Source organism: Mya arenaria, chromosome 1, assembly GCF_026914265.1.
Source record: "Mya arenaria isolate MELC-2E11 chromosome 1, ASM2691426v1".
Classification (NCBI taxonomy): Eukaryota; Metazoa; Mollusca; class Bivalvia; order Myida; family Myidae; genus Mya; species Mya arenaria.
Window position 1 is genome coordinate 15,428,085 of NC_069122.1, and position 25,542 is coordinate 15,453,626.

General features: G+C 34.4%; 1 protein-coding gene across 5 annotated transcripts in view; it reads left to right on the forward strand.

Moving 5' to 3' along the window:
- Positions 1–355: 355 nt before the first annotated feature.
- LOC128238749 (solute carrier family 23 member 1-like) overlaps positions 356–25,542 on the forward strand; it is a 46,124-nt gene continuing 20,937 nt past the window's right edge. The window contains exons 1-3 of one of the 5 annotated variants that reach the window (XM_052954984.1): positions 356–426; positions 19,433–19,630; positions 24,602–24,759. In XM_052954984.1, coding sequence (XP_052810944.1) covers positions 373–426; positions 19,433–19,630; positions 24,602–24,759 — 410 coding nt within the window. In that variant the 5' untranslated portion in view covers positions 356–372. Of the gene's footprint in view, positions 427–3,682; positions 3,796–12,489; positions 12,708–14,746; positions 15,186–17,008; positions 17,211–19,432; positions 19,631–24,601; positions 24,760–25,542 lie in introns of those variants that run through there. The other 4 variants (XM_052955000.1, XM_052955014.1, XM_052955007.1 and 1 more) reach the window with 4 other exon arrangements.

Sequence of the window (25,542 nt, forward strand, 5' to 3'; positions counted from 1 at the left end):
ACGTGAGATCTAACAGCGAGCCGCTTTAATGGTCATCTGTCAGATTGTTACCAGTAAAACATGGCACTATCTTGATAACGAGGGGTCGCTTGTAAGGTTAAAGTCAACACAAGCGCCCTAATCTGTGGGCTTAAACAAACGAAATGAATTCATCACGAACAGTAAATGTGGTATGGCTTGGCATGGTGATAAATTTCCTCTACTGATAAAAGCGGTAACAATTTAGCAGATGTGAAGAATTGTGTACAAAGGTCATGTGCATATCAACTGTTTCAGTACTTTTACGGTGTTACTTCTATAACGTTTATACGTTTTAACTCCAATTTTAGACTGTTAATGCTGTGAAGTTATTTTCCGAACATTATTTAAAACATGTCTCAGAAACAGGGATACAGAGCTGTTAACTTAAATGACAGCGAGCTAAATGTAAGTAAACCAAACTTGTATTTTAAGAACTTTAAACCAATGAATTTTATTCTTAGAAAGATGATTGTAGATTTTAATAAATTGATTGATTGACTGTTGAATGATTGATTGATTGATCGTTTTTTATATTTGTTGGATGGTTGGTTGGTTGGTTGGATGCTTGATTGATTGACTGATTGATTGAGTTACTGAATGATTAATTGATTTATTGATTGACCTTTTATGTGTTCGTTTGTGGGATGGTAGGCAAGTTGGTTGGTTTGTTGGTTGGTTGGTTGGATGATTAATTGATTGGTTGACTGCTGATTTATTGGTTGATTTATTGATTGATCGGTTTGTAGGATGGTTGGTTGGTTGGATTATTGATTGATTGATTGACTGATTGATGGATGATTAAACCGAAATTTATGTTTGTTTTACATGTGTTTGTATTGATTTTGAATAAGAGTATCACTTTAAGAAATATGGTTGTTTCATCGGCTAGTTTGAAATATTCACGAGATAACTTGTTATGTGTTTAGAAAAATAAAACTTTCATATAATTATATGGGAAATGACACTTACTTAAATACTTAATATGACATCCTGATTAATTGCCCAAATCTATTAACCTTATTTCGTATACCACACTATGTATAAGGTGCATATAATAGCTGCAATATTATGAGTGAGTTAACGTTTAAAGCTGCGCTCTCACAGATTGAACGTTTTGAAAACTTTTTTATTTTTTGTCTTGGAACGAGCAAACTTTTGCGATAATCCATGGAAACCAGTGGTATAAGACTGCTGACAAAACATAGATCGCAGAATATGCAAATCTGCTATCTGATCTTTTTGTAGCAAACTTTTATCATTGGTTTGCAGATATTTACGCAAAAATTTGCTCTTTCCAAGACAAAAAATATAAAAAGTTGTAAAAACGATAAATCTGTGAGAGTGCAGCTTTAAGGCCAAACTATTTCTATAACCATTTCCTTTCCCTTCTACATCAGACCGCCAGGGCCCGCATTAAGTAATGGTGAAAGGTTGTTAGTTTGCATCGCATTTATAACCACTTATTCCGTGAAACCCCGTTGGCTCGAAGTCCTAGGGACCGGCTAAATAACTTCGAGCCTCGGAAATTTCGAACCAAGCGGGAATGTGTACATTCAGGAATAGAAATCGGTCCTTTACATCCAGATTACGCCAACGAGGAGTTGGAGCCAAGCGAGTTCGAGCCAACGGGGGCTCGACTGTACTAACAATCTTTTACTTTTTAGCTTTTAGGTGGTATGGAGTAAAAAGGGGACGGGCGAGGGGGGAGGGCGCAAATTACTTCTCAATTTTACATGTATTTTTTTCTTCTTTTTAGCGCATAACAGTGAATCAAAGCATGGTTATGCAATCTAAGAACTTTGGCTTTTTTTTATCTTATGTTAAGGGTTTGAAGCTGAACGGTTTTTGGTGTAAAAACGAGCTAAACTGTTTTGTTTACATTTACAACGCATTGTGAGTACACCGGATGTGGTCACTTAATCGATACGAAGTGGTTACTAGTGTTGGGAATCAGACAGAAAAATAACTATCGATAATCAGTTTATGAATCCGATCAATGATCGATTATTAATCGATTTAATCATTATTTAATTATCATTGGTCAACAGATTCAGTACATGCATCATTTTTAAGAACCAATGTTTCCTTACAATATTGTGTGTACATGTATTTGTATAAATTACATTATTTATTCAGAACGCAACTATCCTTTAAGTTTATAAGTTACTATTACAGAACATCAGATCACAGACTCTATTTTTTTGTCTTACATTTAGTATTGTATACATGTTTAAAAAAATCACAGAGAAAGATATCAATTTATTTTAAATAATTAGTCAGTTAATAATACATCAAGCAGTTAAAAATAACATTTTTTTAGAGAAAACTGAGAAAACTCAATTCTTACATGCCATTGGTAAAAAGTAAACGGTTACATGTTTAAAACTCATTTTAAACCACAAACATGAGAAGTTGTGAACCAATCCTTTTAGCAGTTAAATTACAAAGAAATTTTGTAATAGGGTACTGTATTGACCTACTGACTTGAGAAGAATTAGACTAGATCAATTAACATATTACCACCTCAACATTTAAACATTAACTAGCATTAACCAGAAACAAAACATATTTTCATTACATTTATTTTACTGGTAACAAAGTAGCGGTTACGTACCTTGTTTCTATAATCGATTGTTCAAATTTCACTATCGATTGTCGCCGACGTAGACCTTTCCGATCAGTTGTCGATTATAATCGATCATCGGTACAAGACTAGTGGTTACGTTCATTTTTTCTTATTTTTATATAAGAAATGTATATTTTTCCAAACGTTGTTTAATGTTTAGTACACATGAGGAACTTTTTCCCATATATAGTGGTATGGATCGTGAAACTCTATCAGTGCATCAGTGTTATTTCGCGTGCAAATTGGTCTGTTGACTATTAAATATAATGCCAGTCAATTGTTACCACGCCCCCCCCCCCCCCCATGTCCGGGGGTGTACCGGGGATAGCCGGGGAAAAGGGCCGTGTTTTTATTTTCCATGTGCCCGCGCAGTTAACCGTCAGTTCGGCCCTGCAGGGCGGGGCTTTTATCCGGGTTTTGCTGGACCGAAATTCAGAGTCCCGGCTATTCCCCGGACCCTGTGGGGGGCGTGGTTACAATTGACTGGTGCATAAAGGAAATTTATCTATTGGCTTCTAACCCTATTGAGGACGTAGTAGTGTGCTCGTTTCGCTTACTGTGGGGTGTTATGAAAACGATGAGTGTACTTTATACATTAATTATTTCCGTAAAAACCAGAATATTATCATCCCCTGAAAGATTCGAAGCTCCAAGCAGCTTGTTTTTACCAAAAGGCTGCTGAAATTCCCCCCCCCCACCCCCCACCCCCCATCCCCGTACATCGTCCATTTAAATCGTGCGCTTTTTGTTCAATTTAATACAATTTGAAATATAAACCATTCATATAGGAAAATCTAATATGTGTACAAAAAATAAAATTATTTGTTAAAAATAAAGATTTCTGACATTGCAAACCGTCCATATAAATCCAAGGTTGGTTTCGATAGAAAATTGTCAAAGTATTCCGAATGCGAATTGTAGGATTTGAGGCTGGTCAATATTTGCTGGTCTTATTTCTTTCGTGAAACTTGCGCACTGTGATCCGGTGTATTTCGCCTCGCTGTTTGTAGTTAAATAAATAAAGAGGGTTACCCGCTTTGCTTCAGTACACATTTAGGTTTATATAAATTGTCAGTTGGTTAGCAGTTTTTTGTGAGGAATACACTAATTGGATTATATAAAAAGATATGCAAACTATTTGTTTATAGGTATGTAAATCATGTTACCCAAACTTTACATTGTATTTGTTGGTGTCAGTCTCAAAACTAGTTGAATATTTTATCAAAATCATGCAACATGGAGTCACGAGACACAATAAATTAGTATTAAGTCACTTGCGTTAGCAATTCGTTTAATATATGGATGTTTGAAATTTATTTAAGGCAAAGCAGTTTCATTGATATTTTCATGTACTCTCCATGATATGATGATACACAGGTTTAAAATAAACAGAACATACTTCGACCACAACTGATTTGCATCATATACTAGCATTCTCCACCATAAACACAAGCGTTAAGACAAGACATAGATAATAAGCATTAAATGAGCATGAGTTGATAAATATGGCGTAACAACAACAACAACAACAAAAACAACAGCAATAACAACATCACATCAATAGCAAAAGAACATGAGTTGATAAATATGACATAACAGACATAAAATAACAGTAACAACAACAACAACAGCAACTACAACAACGACGGCAACAACAACATTATATATTGATCATGGAATGAGCATGATATGATAAAAATTACCTAACAAAACAACAAAATTATATGATATGTATCATGTCTAGAGTCTTTTTCCCAAAATGGACAGAAAAAACCCTGATGTATTAAATATGCGTAAGTAAATTACATTGAAATACAACAACATAAATATTGCATAAAACATTAAAAGCATCTTTTATATTTGTTCCAAGATTGTTAGGTAAAAACGTTTAAAATTCAGCAATTGAATCTTCATTTTTAAGCACCATTTATATAACGAACTTTTGCCCTTGGGGTATTTTTCCGTCCGAGAGCAATTGTATTCTTTTTGGATAATTTACCCCAGTGGGTATTTGCTATTATGTGCATATATTTTCCTGTTGGGTCAATCTCTTCATAAAACGGGGTAGTATTCTTGTTAATATTTCTGAAGATAAGAAATATTAAGTGCATTGTTTTGATAATATCCAAATGACCATACACCATAAATGTATAGCTCCAAAACATAACCTAGAAATACGTTTATTAAAGCTGCACTCTCACAGATTGAAGGTCTAGACAACTTTTTTTATTTTTTGTCTTGGAACGAGCAATTATTTTGCAAAAATCCATGGAAACCAGTTATATAAGACTGCTGACAAAAATTAGATCGCAGATTTATATATTAAAGTTCAAAAAATGATGTTTTATGCATTTTTTTTCTAAACCGTTAGTAACAGTTTAAGCAATAAAACATTGATTTTCGAACGGAAATATGAAAATCTACGATCTGATCTTTTTTCAGCAATCTTATATCATTGTTTTGCAGATATTTACTCAAAATGTTGCTCTTTCCAAGACAAAATATTAAAAAGTTGTCAAAATGGTAAATCTGTGAGAGTGCAGCTTTAAAATTAATTATGCTCAACAAGACATGTCTATGTATTTGACCAAGGTGTCTAAGGTTTTTCTAATGTGTGTCTATTACTTGTAATGCATTGATTGGTTCATCCGACAGTGTGTGTTTATAGAGTTTGAAGGGTATAATCCAGTATAAATAGGCATTATGACGATGTGTACACAACCAATGGTATATGTTTATGCAAATAACGTAGTCAATTGTCAGTCGATCTCAGGTGCGGTTCCAGGATTCGACGTTAGAGGGGGCGTAACTTAGGGGCCTACCATTTTTACTTGCGCCCCTCCCTCAGAAACGAAATTTATTTGGTTTAAAGTGTTAACAATTTCTAGTCCGAAATGGTGATCTTTGGGTGTATTTTATTACCTTTCTTCTCCTATATTGCAATAGAAAGTAAACCTGGACGATTTTAGGGGAGGGGGGCGGATGCGCCCCCCCCCTCCGAATCCGCTAGTGGACCTGATTATAAACTTCACAATACTAACTAGCATTTAGATTTGTTTTAAGATGCATAAAGGTAGTAGACAAGTGGTATTAAACACATCAACTCCGTTTATTGCATAAAATATATGGATGCTTTTAAATACCACATTTATCAACCGAACGACTTCCAAGTTTTATAGATATTGTTGACATAAAGCGATCGTGAAGCTTATTCGAGTTTAGATATATCGTTAGTATTTAATACAGAAGTCTTTATTGTTCGAAACTTAAGTTTGTCTCACGGGATGGCAGTATTTTCCAAAACTGTGGTCCATTGAGTTTGGTAAATCATCAGTCATCCATTATTATTGATTTAAATCTGGGGATTCGGTAAATTTAAACAGATGCTTTAGTTGACATACTTTAATGGTCAACATTATCTTTTGTCCATTGAGTAGGCAGTTTCTCAAATCAGCAGACAACCGTGATTATTGATTTAAATCCGATTATTAGGTAAATTGAAACAGAGGCTTGACAGTGGTCAAAATTAAGTGGCCAGCATTATCTTTTGTCCACTTGGAAGGCAGTTTCTTAAATCAGCAGATAGCCGTTATTGATTTTAATCAGGTGAATAAGTATATATCAACAGTGGCTGGCCCAATCAGTTGGTAGTAACAAAATGTTATATAGAACACTAAAAAACTTAAAGATTGAAAGTACATTCTTACACAAAAAATTATTATGCGATTGCATCGCATGAAATCATTCATGTTTGGAAGTAAACATACTATCAATCTCTAAGCCATTATGTAATTTCAAACACTTATTTGGTTTAAGTGACATTATTATGCATTTATCAAGTAAATGGCCAGAGCGTCTGCCACGCTTCATGACAATTACATACAGATAACCTTTGTAACCATTTCTAGTACAGAGATAATATACGACAGATAAACTAAACCATGCATAACGCCCTATTAAGAGTGCACCAGGGAGTTAAAATATCTGTTCTTTGTTACGGTCACGGCACACTTTCATACAGAAAGTTAGAAAGTCTAGACAGATGCACATAATACATAAACTAATTTTACGGCTTAGCCAAGATAAAGTGGACACTTGTGTTGCACGAAGGTCAATTTTTAAAGTGGTTCAAATCGTTAAAATTCAATATGAGTTTGCAAGCTTAATGCTTCAAGCATTATGTTCTAAAACTGTTCTTTTGTAGCAGACCTGATAAAAAAGTTACAGACTGATATATACAAGTGGCCGTGTAGGCCGACGGACTATACATATTGAAGCATAACATGTTTTGTTTGGAAAGTAGATGCAACCTTCCTACCTTCTTTTTGCTCATAAAGTACTGGTAATGTGTAAACATTAAACATTTAAGCCAAAAAATTTGATTCTGAATCAAATGAAAATATTTATATGTGTAGGATTGCAAGAACCATCAAAAGCAGAAAAGAAGTCACACTTATATTTAGGAGAATCATTTAGATAACAGCTCAATATAATCAAATTTCCTTTTAGATCAAACATATAGGTGTCTTTTGTTAGCATACAAAGTCTTGAATGACTTACACTTCTTATTTTTTTTAAAGCTTGAATCACAAATTTAGGCTACAGAGGGGCTACGGACTATACAAACACAGTAATCATTCTGGAAACATAATTATCTGTTTGCATTATACAGCAAAAGTATCATCTTTTACCAACTGATCGTCCCCAGGCCCTATCATCCCTTGAACATTTACCTCAGCAAAATATGTAATTTATGACACTTTATTCCAAAACGTGGAAAAAACCCGCGAAATAACAGTCATTTCCTGACATGAACACTATTTTAAGTGCTTGTAGCACTACGTCTCCAACTTAAAAAATTGCTATTAACAGTCAAACTTGCAGAAACAAAAGAAGATGTAAAGAAATAGTAACAGAAGTTTTTTATCTTGCATTTATACTTGATACGAAGGGGCTACGGACTATACAGGCTAGGTTCCGCATGTGCTTAATTATGTGTTTACTTAATAATCAAAAGGTTAAAAGTTGAAGTAAATTGAAACATTAAATGTTCAAAAGTGTATAAAATCATGATATAGTATATTTACCTGTTGAAACAGTGCTTTCAGGGAAATGCACAGAACTTTTTCACAAATGAGCATTTCTCAGAAAATTATCTCATAAATTGACAGAACTGAGATACATATAAGCATCAAAGATTAACCAATGTTTGATTTAATTTGTGTTAATAATATTTTCATACCAATATATACTTATTTCTTTTTACATAAATATTAACATTAAATTAAGTTGTTTATTGAATACCAATCCTGACTTTTTGGTTTGATTTGATTGGGCTATCATCTGTCATTATCTGCTTTGTATCTTTGTGCCATAACAAGTATATGTTAAAAAATCTCTCGGCATCAATATAAGTGAAGTATTCCATTTATGTGCAAATTTCAAACTAATTAAACTGGTATTTCATTTTCTCAACAATAAGAGATGCATTCTCCATATAAAGAAAGCCACTGTAAATTCATTCAAATGGGGAAGATTCATGAAGGCTTTTTTGCCCCGCAAAAGTTTCAAAAAATAAATGCCAAAATGGTGCTTGATCTATATGTTAAACTAAATATAAACCTTAATTAATGCAAAGATTATTAATATTATCTCTTTCACCAAACAATCAAGACATACTTGATGAAAAATGGGTACATATTTTAACGAAACGGCAAAGTTGCAATGTATCACAGTTATGTTTTTTCTCGGAATCTCGGAGTAACCGCATCTGTAGCGTTTCGCATGGAATTTATTTGGTTTAAATATCTTTACATGTGGGAATTTCTACCAAATTCATTTTAGTCACAAATTCATTTAGAATGACTCAAATGGAATATCGTCATTGTTCACATTTTATACCAATTAATGATCAAGTCTTTGCAAATTGTTTGGTAAAATAGAACACACTACTATTTTATGCTAAAAATTGTGTTATTCTGTGCTTTAAAATAAATTTAAAAAAGCACTAGTGACTATAGTGCTTTTTTAAATTTATTTTCAAGCGCAGAATAACACATCTTTTAGCATGAAATAATGCATGACGTATCAATACGTATTATTGGTTTCTTATAATTATGCAAATTATACACATGTGAACAGCAATAAAAAGCAAACAACACACTAAGTGATTAAACTTGCATTGTTTAATGCTCATAATTTTATCACTTTTTAAAAAAATTGTTGCGCGATTGCAAGCTGTAATTCAGCCTCTGCCTACATACCCCTTTGATTTCATGCGAAACTTCCCGGTAAAACATTAACAAGCTAGATATCACACACACAGACATTTTAACCCTTAAGTACTTTGTACATAAAACAACCAAGTGCATTTGTAGTTCACGAATAAACATCGACTGTTGATTGATATTATGTTAGTACATATACATGACACAATCAACCTAACTGATGTTGAAGGTCCACATGCACAGTATGAAGTACAAAACATGGAACAGAATGAGAACGAATACAAAAAAGTCTTCTTTTAAATACTGACATCAAGTAGATAATTATGACATAAAAACAGTTTAGTCCATAGCCCCTTTAACTATCATTTATGTGTTTATACTTATGTCAAACAGATTATAACTGAACACAATTTTTTTTGTATAATATCAATATGAGGCTATTAAACAACATTGAAATTACATTGTAACACCATAATATTGCACTGAATGAATCTTAAACACAACTGATTGTAATCTGTTCTGTATTTACGGATTCAAACCTTCATTATGTACATATATTTAAGACAAGTTCTTATTTCTATTCTCCCTTAAACTATGTTTGCTTACATTTTACATACATGATTCTGTTTTATTAAAAGCTAGCTGTAATTATGATCTGACCTTTCAATTTAAAAATAATTTTGAGGGGGGGGGGGGCTACGGACTATACAGGGCTACGGACAAAATAGTTTTGACTGTTGATTCTTCATTCAGTATGCTAGCTGCTAAATATTTTTGTGATAGCTTGCTGCCATTGCCTTGGAGTATAAAACAGATTGTCATTGTAATACATAATCATGTCACAGTTGTAGGACATGTTGAAAAGTGGGGCTACGGACTATAAAAAAACACACGTCATTTTGGCAAAGTTATGAGAAACGAGTTGAGGACCTTTAGTAAAAATGTTTGTGATTTTCATGTGTTATAATATTCTATGTATTCATAATAGGTGTTCTATTATTCAATAAACAAAGTTTAGTAGTACTTTTTCATTGTAGAATAAATAAGGGTGAAAAAAGGAAAATGTATAACAAGTGTACACATTTACAATTTTCCACATATCTTCATCAATTATTGTACAATTTTCATTCCGTAAAAAGTAGTGTAAACAAGAATGGTGTCCTTAATTGGAAAACATTATTTTAACAATGTATCCAAGATTGCCTTTATGAGCTGTATGTTTAAAAAATGGCTATTTTTTGGTGCAACAGCATAACATCCAAAATATGGCCATTTCTGGGCCTTTCAAACGGTATATTTGGAAAACCATTGAGAAAACATATATAAAACTATATATTGCTGGAAAGGTCTTATCGAGTACTATCAAAATACACTAAAGTGTCAAAGATCTTATGTAAATGAAAGCCAAAACCAGCATATAACATTGGAAAAGTTAAATGTCCACTTTGTCTTGGCTAAGCCGTTTAATGCACCATTGTGTTGAACTGGTCTGACTTTGATTTAAACAAAAGAGCTTATGTTTTGTGCACTGGTGAAACAAATATGTTTTTTATTAATCGCTACCTGGCCACAAATTCCACAACATTTCGCTATTACTTTTTATATGTACACAAATCATATGCTTTTTGAGTTTCTATCATAAAAGCTGCAACCTCACGGATTGACCGTTTTGACATTTTCTTTCAAATCTGAGGATTTTTTATGCCATGAACATGTCTTACCTAAGGGATATTGAAAAAATTCCCTATTTTTATACTCGATGGATGGGATCAAAAAATAAGTTGTGCAGTTTGTGTAAATGTCCCGTGGGTCCCCACATCACCCCCACACCCACACTCCCACCCCCAAAGTGGGGCAAGCAATTGATGCATCAAACGTAACACAAAACTGAAAGTGTGGCAACTAGTCAGTCATTTTGAAATCTCACTGCCCATAGGCATTCAGACATATGGCAGAGAAAGCTTCATTTTTTCCGAAACACTTAATAACAATATTGAAAACTGAACGGTGTTGGGCTTGAATATTACCGAACATTTACTCGAATGAGAGGCGTTTATCCAATCAGTGTACTAAAAGGCTAACGCTGTACATATGATAAAAATAATAAGAGAATGCCAGCATGGAATGTTTTAGAGTATGTTTGAGGTATTTATTGTCATGCAATGATCTAGCATTTAAGCGCTGTCAACATTCTGACATGGCATTTAGTGTGGATGATATCTGGAGGTGTCCCTGAACAAGAACATTCATATAGTGGATGATTTCTGTCATTTAATGTTCAAGGACATTCCTATGGACGATTATTTCTGCAATTGTGTTGGCGTTTTTTGCTGGTTAATACACGAAAACCGAAACGCGAAAACACGACTGAATTGCAATTTGGCGCGTTTTCGCGTGGCAGGTTTTTGTGTTTTCGCGTGGCAGGTTTTCGTGTTTTCGCGTGGTAGGTTTTCGTGTTTTTGCATGGCAGGTTTTCGTGTCTTTACGCGGCACGTTTTCGTGGTTTCACGCAGTAGGTTATTGTTTTTTGCGTATCAGGTTTTTGTGGGTGTTTTTTGCGTTTTAGGGTTCTTGGTTTTGCGTGACAGATTTTAGTATTTACGCCTGCCAGGTTTACGTGTTTTCACGCGGTAGGTTTTCGTGTTTTCGCGCGGCTGGTTTTCGTGTTTTCACGCGGTAGGTTTTCGTGTTTTCACGCGGTAGGTTTTCGTGTTTTCACGCGGTAGGTTTACGTGTTTTCGCGCGGTAGGTTATCGTGTTTTCGCGCGGTAGGTTTTCGTGTTTTCACGCGGCAGGTTTACGTGTTTTCACGCAGTAGGTTTTCGTGCTTTCACGCGGTAGGTTTTCGTGTTTTCACGCGGCAGGTTTACGTGTTTGCTCATGGTAGGTTTTCGTGTTTTTGCGTACTAGATTTTTGTGTTTTCGCGTGGCAGGTTTTCGTGTTTTTGCGTATCAGGTTTTCGTGTTTTCGCGTGACAGGTTTTAGTTTCTTCGCGTGGCCGCTTTTTGTGTAACAGTTTTTAGTATGGTCGCGTGTCAGATTTTCGTGTGTTTTTGCGTATCAGGTTTTCGTGTCGTTTTTTTCGTACCAGGTTTTTGTGTTTATAAGGTGTTCGCCTTTTCGCAACGAATTCCAACCAACTCGCTCCTCACCAAGGCGACCCGGGTTCGATTCCCAGCCTGGCCGCATGTGAGTTTGTTAAGTGGTCACCAAACCGGACACGTGGTTTTTTTACCGGGTACTTCGGTATCACCCACAACACAATGCCACACTCTCGCGCAACATCGTGCCAACGAGAGTGACTTAGTTTAAGTTATCATAGTTTTATTCGCAATCGTTGTCAAATATATAATATAAACTAACAATCGATTCAAGTTATTCATTCAGTTATTTTCTTATGATTATTTAACCCTCTTTGTCGCCAATTGTTATTTTCATCATTTAAGGAGGAACTGTTTCCGTTTTATAAAGATATGATCCAGATATAAGCATGTAGTACGGTGAAAGGCGGAACTAATACTAGAAATGTATCCATTGTTCATATGTTCAAGAACCAGGCAATATATCATACAGCCTTTACATACAACATTTAAATATGCGCTATTATATGTGACAACATATCAGGCCAACAGCAAGTTCAGATCAAAATGCTTCAAGAACCAGATTTTTACCGTGTTTTTAGTGTTTCCTTTGTCTTCGTCTACACAGTAACTCCATTATCGGAACGGTAACAAGTGGGCGGAGCTGAACTGTTCAATAACTATCATGTGGATAAATAGCATCGCTAAATTCACTAATACGAAACAGAATTCAAACTCCACGTAAAGAACTCGTAAGTTACATTAAGATAAGCTTGAATGGCTTTAATCAATTACGGAAATTCAAATGGAAATAATCTAAAAGATATTCACTGACATAATTTTATTCATTGCCTTAATACTTATCATAATGTCAATAAAGTAAACTCTACCGAAACAGTGCTAAGTTGAACTTAAACAGTGCTTACTTATACTTGAACATTGCAAACTTGTACTGGAACAGTGTAATCTTCTACTTGAACAGTGCTAACCACTATTCGAACAGTGTTAACTTCTACTTGAACAGTGCTTACTTCTACTGGAACAGTGCTTACTTCTACTTGAACAGTGCTAGCTTCTACTGGAACAGTGCTAACCTAAACTGGAACAGTGCTAACTTCTACTGAAACACAGCTAACATCTACTGGAACAGAGCTAGCTTCTACTGGAACAGTGCTAACTTCTACTGGAACACAGCTAACATCTACTTGAACAGTGGTAACTTCTACTTGAACAGAGCTCACTACTACTGGAACACAGCTAGCATCTACTTGAACAGAGCTAGCTTCTACTGGAACAGTGCTAGCTTCTACTGGAACAGAGCCTGCTTTTAAGGAACAGTGCTAGCTTTTAAGAAAAAGTGCTAACTTCTACTGGAACACAGCTAACATCTACTGGAACAGTGCTTACTTCTACTTGAACAGAGCCCACACCTACTGGAACATAGCTAACTTCTACTTGAACAGAGCTGACATCTACTGGAACAAGGCTAGCTTCTACTGGAACAGTGCTAGCCTAAACTGGAACAGCGCTAACTTCTACTGAAACACAGCTTACATCTACTGGAGCAGAGCTAGCTTCTACTGGATCAGTGCTAACTTCTATTGGAACACAGCTAACATCTACTTGAACAGTGCTAACCTCTACTACTTGAACAGAGCTCACTTCTACTGGAACACAGCTAGCATCTACTTGAACAGAGCTAGCTTCTACTGGAACAGTGCTAGCTTCTACTGGAACAGAGCTAGCTTTTAAGGAACAGTGCTAAGTTTTACTGGAACAGTGCTAACTTCTACTGGAACACAGTTAACATCTACTGGAACAGTGCTTACTTCTACTTGAACAGAGCTTACATCTACTGGAACATAGCTAACTTCTACTTGAACAGAGCTGACATCTACTGGAACAGTGCTAGCTTCTACTGGAACAGAGCTTACTTCTACTGGAACAGAGCTAGCTTCGACTGGAACCGAGATAACATTTACTGGAACAGTGCTCACATCAACTAGAACATAGCTAACTTCTACTACTTGAACAGTGCTAACTTCAACTGGAACACAGCTGACTTTTACTGGAACAGTGCTAGCTTCTACAGGAACAAAGCTAACTTCTACTGGAACACAGCTAACATCTACTGAAATAGACTTAGCTTCTACTGGAACACAGCAAACTTCTATTAAAACAGTGCTAGCTTCTACTGGAATAGAGCTTACTTCTACTGGAACAGTGCTAGCTTCTACTAGAACAGAGCTTACTTCTACTCGGACAGAGCTAACTTCTACTGAAACAGTGCTGACTTCTACTGAAACATAGCTAACTTCTACTGGGACAGAGCTAATTTCAGCTGGAAAAGTACTGATTTCTACTTGAACAGTGCTAACTTCTACTGGAACAGTACTAGTTTCTAATTGAACTGTGTTAGCTTTTACTGGAACATTGCTAGCTTCTACTTGAACAGTGCTAGGGGTTCTACTTGAACATTGCTAGCTTTTACTGGAACAGTGCTGACTTGTACTTGAACAGTGCTAGCTTCTACTGGATTAGTGCTTACTTGTACTTGAACAGTGCTAGCTTCTACTTGAACAGTGCTGACTTCTACTGGAACAGTGCTAGCTTCTACTTGAACAGTACTAGCTTCTACTTGATCAGTGCTAACTTGTACTTGAACAGTGCTAGTTTCTACTGGAACAGAGCTAGCTTCTATTGGAACAGAGCTTGCTTCTACAGGAACAGTGCTAGCTTCTACAGGAACAGTGCTGACTTCTACTTGAACAGTGCTGACTTCTATTGGAACAGTGCTAGCTTCTACTGGAACAGTGCTGACTTCTATTGGAACAGTGCTGACTTCTACTGGAACAGTGCTGATTTCTCCTTGAACAGTGCTAACGTCTACTTGCACATTGATTATATCTAACATCTCCTAGAAATGTGCTTAAGATAAGTTGGGTCAATTATATAAGGTAAAACTATTTGAACTCAATTTCCTTGACTCAATGAGTTTGCCATTTCAAGTTGTGCAGGGGCTAATTCATTAAATGACATTGAGCTCCAATCATAAACCAAAACATAAGTATATGACTGTCGTATTCCACTTGACAATTTAGACGGAAGTAAACAATTATTGGTATGAAACTATAAAACCGGAGCAGGTTTGGTGGTATAAAGGGGCGTAGGCGCATAATCCCTGTTCGAATGTAGTCCTAGTCAGCCTGCTATTGAACTATGCACATAAGGTACGTTAAAAAAGCACCGTAACACGACATTTTAGCATGATGATTGCAATTATATTCCCGAACAAGCAAATCACGTCGAAATCGATAATAGTTTTCGAGGGGATGGGGTGAGGCTTCGTGTTTTCAAATTGTCGTATATTTTGCCCAGGATACGCACTTGTTTTATGTTAAAAGCCCGGATGAGATTAAAACTAAATCAACCGGTACTTAAGTATCGTTTACTATAATTGCACTAGATACATACTCATGAAATGAAGTGATATATACTATCAACGTAATATGTAAGTCGTGCTTAAGTACCTTTAAGGGTCTTCCACAGTGCAAAATTAGTAGTTAAGGCAAAATATTCAAACGCTTCAAAAGTTTATGTATTATTTAGAATTGAGAAACAATCATTTTCAAGAGTAAAACATACATCATTTGCAACATGATTTGGTGTTAAAAGAGGCTGAACAAGGTTTTATCAGATTTGTGACTCATACATCATATGTTTTTCTTTCCGGAAAAGTCTGTAGACAACAAAAATTATGTGTTTGTATAAAACTATCCTGACTATCTAATCTGGATTGAAATCAAGGCAATCACCAATCTAGAGCTGCAACGATTCACTGAAAACTCGATTCGATTCGATTCCGATATCAAACATGTCGATTCGATTGATTACGATTCGATTCATGTTTGACTTATTGCTGCTATTAAATATTAAGTTGTATGTTTAGACGTTGTTTGATCATTCAACTTATGAAAAAAACAGATCAACAAGGACAGTGTTTCATCGAGTTTGTTTTGAATTGACATATTTTTATGTTTACAAAGTTAAATAACAACAATAAAACATCACATACTTATAATGAAACTATCTGCTGATACAATTTAAATGAATAACAAAACATGACATGGTTTTGTCATTCATTCATTTTTTATTAACTGATGTGCCAACTCTCTTGATTTTAGCTTTCAAGCACACTTTAACTATTAACCAATCGCTCGCCGCGTAACAAAGTCGACATGTTTAGAATTCGGATACAACCGGTACGGGTCATTTTGTGGCTGGCATGCTTAATACTAGTATGCGGATCGAATCCAATTTTGAGTTTTAAGTATCGAATCGAATCGGTGATTCTAAACTGGTTTTTCGATGCATCGGAGCGAATCGTTGCACCTCTTATCATCACAAAGAAAAAACATATGTTGATTAGCTAGTTTTGAAAATTTTAACAAAAAACATATCCAATTTGCAGAAATACTTTTCCGAAAAATGCGAATACATACACTGTCTGAGGCAAAATCTGACAATTTTTTTTTTGTGTAATATTTGATCAAATACTAATTACACCTACATTTTTGTAAATAATTCATGTATTATGCTATATATGCTAAATAGTGAATATGTACCAATTGTTAAAACATCTTAAGTTCCATATAACAGGATTAAGCTAAGCTCATTTTTTTTATTTATTAATAATTTGCATAATATTTACTTGTTTAAGATTTTTCATTTTCAAGATAGGAATTATCGTTATGATAATCACAATAAATCATATTTCATTCATTAAAAATTCAAATAAATTATGTATTTTGGCGAATTAAAATAAGCTACTTAAGCCTGTTAAGCTTAAGAAGTTTCGAGAAATTCGGGCTAGCAAATGTGCTAAGTATTGAACTCCAAAGCTAAATTAAAAGTAGTGATCCCTCAAACAAACGTTTGTAGTGTGGACTGCCCTTAACTTTGTAGTGTGGACTGCCCTTAACTTGATAACATAAATTCAATCAATTTCCCCCAGCATGCTATGCACGAGCACAGCCAGGAAGTCGAGCGCTGTAGTAAGATTGGTTGATAAAGTGAATTTATTGAAATTTACTTTATGACTGGGGCGAACAGCAATCAATTCAAACAAAGTAAACACTGCCTTGAGTGGATACTCTTTGTGATAATAAAACTAAACTTGAACATTGTCGATGTTTTGAAATTAACATACTGTGAAATTGAACAAACTAGTTGAACTCGGGAATATTGTGTTAAATGTAAGTATTGTCTATAAGGTAAAATGACAATATATTTATCTGTTTACAATTTATGATATTTTCTTTAGGCCATGTAAAATTTATTTGATGTTCAGACATAATTATAAGGAATGAATTGACGACATTTTTATGTGTGTTCGCAATATATAATATCCTCCTTAGGTCGTGTAAAACTGATTCGACGTTTAGACAAATAAGGTATAGATAGGCGACATTTTTATGTGTGTTTGTAATATTTCATATCCTTCTTAAGCCTTGTAAAAAATATATGTTAAGATTTACCGCGCGTTTAAGGATGACATGAACCCTATGGAGCAAACTTTCCCCAAGTCTCGAGGTGGGGTAAATTTACCTCCGTGGGTGTTGTATTCCATAGAGACGAAATTCCTGGATCCCCCGGCCTACATAACAATGCATGCATGCTATCAACTCTCAAATTACATTTTATTTAACCCTTTTATACGCACTCCAATTTTAGCTGATAACTTCAAATAATAAACTTTAAACGCATACGTAATTCTCCTTTTTGTATTGATTGAAATCATGAAACCTTAACTCGTACATTTAAATGTTTTTCTGACTATCTTGCATTATTTGTTCGGATTATCTGATTATAATATATATATATAAACTCGCCTTCAATAAGTTCCACGCTTTATCATTAAAGCTGCACTCTCACAGATTGAACGTTTTGACAACTTTTTTTATTTTTTGTATTGGAACGAGCCAAGTTTTGTAAAAATCCATGGAAACCAGTTATACAAGACTGCTGACAAAAAATTTGATCGCAGATTTTTATATTATTTTCAAAAATTGATGTTTTAAGCATTTTTCTTAAACCGTTATTAACGGTTTAAGCCATAAAACATTTTCGAACGGAAATATGAAAATCTACGATCTGATTTTTTGTCAGCAATCTTATAACATTGGTTTACAGATATCTACGCAAAAATTGCTCTTTCCAAGACAAAAAATAAAAAGTTGTAAAAATGGTATATCTGTGAGAGTGCAGCTTTAAAGTGACACTCTTATTCCATATCAATGCATACACATATACGAGTATAACAAACATATATTTTGACTGATACACCTTTAACTACAAAATGTACTTTCTTATTCATGCATTTATGGAAAACATTTATTACTGATAACAAGATTGTAAGGGTGTATTTAATAGCCGAAACCGCAAAAAATATTGATTGATGGCTATGATCTCAAATGGTAGAAATACTGTGTTTTATGTACATTTCTTTCAAATTAAAATAGGTATTAGAGCCATTGTTTTCGCCATTTATTCATCCCTTTGGGAATAATTAAACAATACACTTAATTGTGGTAAGTCTTATGTGGGAGTAAAAGTGCAGATTTCAGATTTGGAGTTTAACATATCTCATTAATATTTTCCCGAATTTAATGCAACGTAATATCGCTTATATGTTCGTATATTTCTATCACATGTTATAGTAATATGTTCCTCATAATGCTTAATACACTTTTCAACACAAACTATTGGCATTGTATTCATAAAATCTTATTTTGCTCATCTGCCATATAAACTTGTCCAACCCCTGCCCCCTATGCACGTGGTTATACTTGCCCAACGAAACAAACTTATAATAATTATGTTGGGCTACATGCAGTGGCGGACCCAGCAAAGTGGGGGGCAATTTAAGATGATTACCCGTTTGTTTGGATTTGCTCATTGAAATTGTACCAGTGAAATAACGATGTCGTTAAAGACGTTGTTTACTCTGAACGCAGCTGTGAACAATATATCCATTGTTAACAGTTGATGGCAAAGAGTGTAAAAAAATAAGTACGCTCCATCGTATTGTCAGTTAAAGTTATTCCGACGAATTACAATGTACCAAATTAAAACCACTTCGATTACGGGATTTCTGATAAAATGCAGCATTCATCTTATTTCCAGACGTACTTTATTAAAGAACATTACAAATAAATGCAAATAACTTACCAGTTCCGACAAGATATAAAGCACATATCATTGATTGTCTGGCGTTTGTAGAGACAATCTATAAAGTAATGGCCGTTTCGCAAAATGTTTTATCCTAGAAGTACGTCACTTCCGGTAAGGGACGCAACTCTTCTGGGCCAATAAGTCTATTAATTGAAAGAGTGTTTAGCTAGGTTTTTTTTGGTTGTAGCAGACTTTTATGCGTTTTAGATTTCATTATAACCAAACCATTGTTTAACTATTTCAGAGTAACGGTGAAAAGATGACAATACCAGACGACATACCTGTGGACTCCAATACCGTCCCGCAAAACCGGAAGTCAGTATACTTAGATGACGCTCCACCTGTTGTCATGGCTACCAGCGCACCTGCTTCAACTTCCGGTGTGATTTATGGAGTAGGCGACACTCCGCCTTGGTACTTGTGCATATTGCTTGGATTTCAGGTAAATGGATTATAGACTGTTAGTTCGATTATTTGAACTTCGAAAAAAAGAAGAAAAAAACCTCGCTTTTTCATGGGCAATTTTAAGAGGCGAGGAACGAAGTCGCGATGGCCCTAATATCAAAACACATAAGCCAGACTTTTAATGGCCTAGTTTAATTCTTCTATAAGTGACCCTCCTAGGATGAACTTTATGAAGATTTAAAGATAAATGAAAACTATTTTTCAGCTAATGTACGCAAACAGAAATTTAACACGGATTTAATAACTTATGATTATGGTCGAAAGCTAGTTGACTTTTTACAACTTATCAATATCTTCATTTTGAATGGCCGTACGATTGGTGATTTCAAAGGCAAAACAACTTGCAAAGGTGTAAGCACGGTTGATTATTTTATTTGTACGCCTGATCTTTTTGCTAATGTTATTCAATTAAGCATAGATGAATTTTCTAACATTTTTTCAGATGTTCATAATCCTGTACATATGTTGTTAAAATTTCAGTGTAAATCTAGTTTTAAACATTCTTGTGATGATAAAGTTGCTGCAAAACTGTGGAATGCTAGCAAAAAAGATGATTTTATTAATAATATCAATTCAAATAAGATTGAGGATATACTTAAAGAGTGAAAATGAAAACGATACAAGTATAGATGCTGTGAACCATGTTGTTTCGAGTATTGGTCAAGTTTTTCTAGATTCTGCAATAAAACAAACGGATGTGAATCACGATTAAATAACTCTGATAAAAAGACAAACAATAAATCACGTTGTTGGTTTAATGCTGAATGTAAAACTGCAAGACGGAAATTTCATACAGCTAGGTTTATGTTTAAATTGAAGAAAAATGATGCAAATAAAGAAAATTTGAATGTACAAGGAAAACATTATAAGAAAGTTTTATTAGCAATTTTAACATTTATAGACGAGAAAAGGCTATTAGACTGAAGCAAATGAGTAAGGCTAAGCCAAAAGAATTTTGGAAAGTTTTGAAATCTAAACAGTCCAGTAATGTCAATGCATATTTAGAAGATATGTATAGTTATTTCAAAAATATTAACTCCAGACGTTAATTCTGATAATATTGATCTGAACGATGATAATATGGAGAATAATGATATTGACGAAAATAAGTTAAATATACCAATTACATATGATGAAATTGAAAAAGCGGTTGAACAATTAAAGAACAATAAGGCTTGTGATGAAGATAATATTTTAAATGAACATATCAAATATTCTTATTGTTGTTTCAAAGAAGTTTATATTAAACTATTTAACATAATTTTGATAAAGGTCTCGTACCACAAAACTGGACCGTTAATATTATACATCCAATTTATATAAATAAGGTGATACATCTGATCCTGTAAATTATAGACCAATCACTTTACTTAGTTGTTTTGGTAAATTGTTTACCTTAATACTGAATAACAGATTTTAAAAAATTGTCAAGAATCTTGATTTGTTAAGCGAATATCAATCAGGTTTTAGACAAGGATATCCAACAGTGGACAATGTGTTTGTCATAAATATGTTAATAGACCTTCTTCATAATTCAAAGAAGAAGTTATTTTGTGCATTTATAAATCTTAAAGGAGCATTTGATACCATACATAGAAGCTACTTGTGGCTTAAATTAGAAAAAAATGTGTATAGCAGGGAAATTTAAACAAATTGTAAAACATGTATGAACATGCTAAAAGTTGTGTACGTGTTAATGGTGTAAAATCAAACTATTTCCCTTGTACTATAGGTGTAAGGCAGGGCGAGAGCCTTTCTCCGTTGTTATTTTCTATGTTTGTGAACGAAATACATAGCTTCTTTGCAAATAGTGATATTGTAAATGGTACAATTGTGTATAAACATGATGATGATGTTCGTTTGATAGATTTTTTAAAAGTTATTTGTATTGCTCTATGCAGATGACACAGTCATATTGGCAGAATCATATACAGATCTGCAAAATGCTCTAAACATATATGAAAATTATTGTAAAAGATGGCAACTTACTGTTAACACCACTAAAACAAAAGTGCTTATTTTTTTCGAAGGGAAGACGTGTTGAACACGAATTCCTTCTATGCGATGATAAATGAGAAATAGTAAACGAATATAAATATTTAGGTGTGTTATTTAGTAGAAGTGGTTCGGTTTTCAAAGCAAAATAATATATCGCAAAGCAAGCCACTAAAGCTATGTTTGTTTTGTTGAAGAAAGCTAGATATCATTGTCTTCCAATTGAATTGCAAATTGATTTATTTCACAAAGTTGTCAAACCTATTTTGTTATATGGATGTGAATGTTGGGGTTATGGTAATATTACTATTCTCGAGAAAGTGCAACTGAAGTATTTGAAATATGTGTTAGGTGTCAAGAGCAGTGCACCAAACTGTATTGTATATGGCGAAACTGGTGTTAAATATTGACATTAATACTCGTTTGATTGACTTTTGGTCAAAATTAATTACCCCGCCGTTACCTAAACTTACTGTATCTTTATATAACATTGTCCTAAGTAGATTTATGTTTTCCGAAAATCCACGACAGTTCCATTTCCAGTGGATTCGTAATATTATGGAAATATTGATTAAATGCGGGCATATTAACATTTGGCAGAGTCTTGACTTTTTAAACAGATCATGGTTAAAGAAAACTGTTTATCAAAAATTGTCCGATCTCTTTATTAATGAATGGTTTTCTACTATTAATACTTCTAGAAAATGTATAAATTATAGATTGTATAAAGAAAAGTTTGAATTTGAAAATTATCTTGTCAGGCACATTACAAAATTTTGCATTATATGATCAAATTTAGAACGAGAAATAACAAATTACCTGTGGAAATTGGAAGCTGGAATAATGTAGAATACAACGATAGAAAATGTTTATTTTGTAACGATAATAGCATAGGAGATGAATTTATTTATTTACATTATTTCCTGGAATGTCAATAATTTGTTGGTAAAAGAAAACGTTGTCTTGATAATATATATATTAGACATCCAAATACTATCAAATTTAAACAAGTAATGCAAATAAGACCTGGTTCAGGTATACATTTTGAAAAATTCTGTAAGCTTATTAAAGAGATAATGGTTAGATTCTCATAATGATACATACATTGGTGCATTTTGTTTCCCTTTAAATGCCTCCTCAATTATAAAGGTATACTGTTAATATTGGATGACGCTGATTGAATTTATTGATTCTTATAGATTATGTCTTAAAATGTTGAGACTTTTCTCGTTCTTTACATAGTTGTATATATATAATTATATATATATATTTCAATACTCTTTTTTCATGTTTTGTGACATGAGTTATACGGAATACATTTGGAAACTTGGAAACTTGTACACAACCTCTGTAAATTGATTTTAATCTAATTGCCTAATTTTCCTATCAGATCTCTGATCTGAATATCCTGCTGTGCAGTTTAAATGATTTTATTTATAGAAATGGACCCTAAATGGCCCTTGGCCAATAAATAAATAAACAGGAAATTGGCACCTATTGTGATACCAGTGCAATTAGCAGGAGATGCACAGCAGGGGATTGTCATGCCAAACATTCCTTAAACTTGACCTTTAAGTATTCAAATATAAAAAAATGAAATACTTAGTGTTTTTATGTACAAAGTTTAGAAATATGTGCAATACTAAAAGTAAGAACAAATCGGTGCACCTCAGCGATATCCGTTCGAAAAAAAATATGGATGTATATAGACGGTTTGTAACGTCAGCAATCCTTACATTTAACTACGCTGCAAGTTGATCGCGCCGTACTTATATCAACAACACAATACTGACTCTGCTTTGTTTTACATGAAAGTATGGGCAGATTCGTAGGTGTTGTCTTTGTAGGCGTTGCTGCCATTTTTATTGTACGAACTACATTTACTTGTGCACCGGCATGCATTCTAGGCTCGTCGTATGGCGGAAATAGCCGAAGTGTTCCGATTGTTGGTTGGTCCAGTATATAGGTCAGAGTAAGCGCATTTCTGGGACGCATCTTCCAAATGCGGTCCACCAGGAACCATGTAATTTGGGGTTTAAATGTGGTAGGGAGTCAGTAGATGTCGATGAAAGAAAAGTTAAATGACTGTAGTCTAAATGTATGCATAATTGTGTAAGGAATGACTGTTGCAACATATATACATAATCTGCAAATATTTATACATTTAGTTGCCCTGCTCACATTAACATAACGTTGCTATGGTGATAAAACTAGCGTTTTATTTTTTATTCTGTAATTTTGCTTCTCAAAATAAATAAATGTATATAGAGCTATGCATGTTTAAGGAATTGTGTACAAATATTAAACAATAAGAATGTGTCGGTACCTGTCCCGAAACTTTCCGAACACCCCTCGTACATACAATAATTCGGACAACTTATTGTGAGAGGGAAGGGGTGGTTGTGGTTGCGCCTCATGTATCCGCTAGTGTGTATATGCAGTGTGTGTATACCACGTGTTAAATTACGTCATATATGCTACATCTAAAGGCAACATTTAGTCTTCGAAAATCAAAGATAACTTTTCTTTTACAACACCATTTTAAATTAAACAAAGGGCAGTCTATGGCGCTTAAAGAGACCCGCATTCGATTCACTACCGGAGTTTGATAAGGTGATTAGTTTCATCAAACACTTCGACAAACCTGTTTCCAAAAAAATATTTTGACAGTGCTCCATCAGACGCCATATTGTGAAAAGGTTTGTCGAAGTGTTTTAAGAAACTAAACTCACAATCAAACTGGTAAAAGACCGAAGGTGGGGCTCCGTGAGCGGCGTAGACTGCGGTATGTTTCATTTTCAGTGGTGAAACAATAGGAAAGTTATCTTTGTTTAAAGTCTTCATTCGAAGAAAAATATTGCCATCCGACATAGCATTTATGACGCAATTTATCACGTGGTATACAAACAATGATATGGTAGTATTACTTTATTAAAGCAAAGTTCTTTTCCAGCATTACCTGACTGCCTTCGGTTCAACAATCACAGTCCCTCTGGTCATAGCGCCGGCATTATGTGTGGACGAGGACACGGTCGGGCTCAGCGAGATCATCAGCACAATATTCTTTGTATCCGGTCTCGCGACGATCCTACAGACTACCCTTGGCACAAGGTAGCTTCCAAAAGAAGGATTTTCATATATGCTATATGTATGGGCTAAGATATATTACGTTATTTTAAAGCCGGACTATCATCGCATCTTATACACTAATTCATACTAACCCTGGTGTTAGGTTACACTCCGAAAATAGCGTTGTCATCTGTAATATATGTGGCCTAAGATCCAACATATTGCCACCATAATTCAGATTTACCTGGCAACATAAAAACATTAACATCTTGCTACAAATTATCAGACTTGTCCTTGTACAAGGCAACACTCCAAAATCAGCGTCATCATCCGAAATATGAGTGACCTCAGATTCAACATCAGACTTACCCTGGTAATAAGTAACACATAAATAATAGCGTTATCGTCTGCAATATATGTGATCTAAGATGCGGCATCATGATACACTAATTCAGACGTAACCCTGGTGCAAGATAACTCTTCAAAATAAGCGTGATCAGCTGCCATATATGTAACCTAAGATGCAGCATCTTGCTACTAAAGTTCAGACATAGCCTGGTACAAGACAACATTCCAAAACTTGCGTTATCGTTTGCCATATTTATGACCAACGATTGAGCATTGTGCTCCATCTATTCAGACTGTCCTGGTTCAAGGCAACACTCCAGAATAAGCGTTATCGTCTGCCATAATTTTGACTGTAGATCCAAAATCTTGCTACAATAATTAAATAACTTACAAAGAACTTACAAAGGTACAAGGTAGCACTCAAAAATTAGCGTTATCGTCTGCCATATATGTGACGTTAGATACAGCATCTTGCTA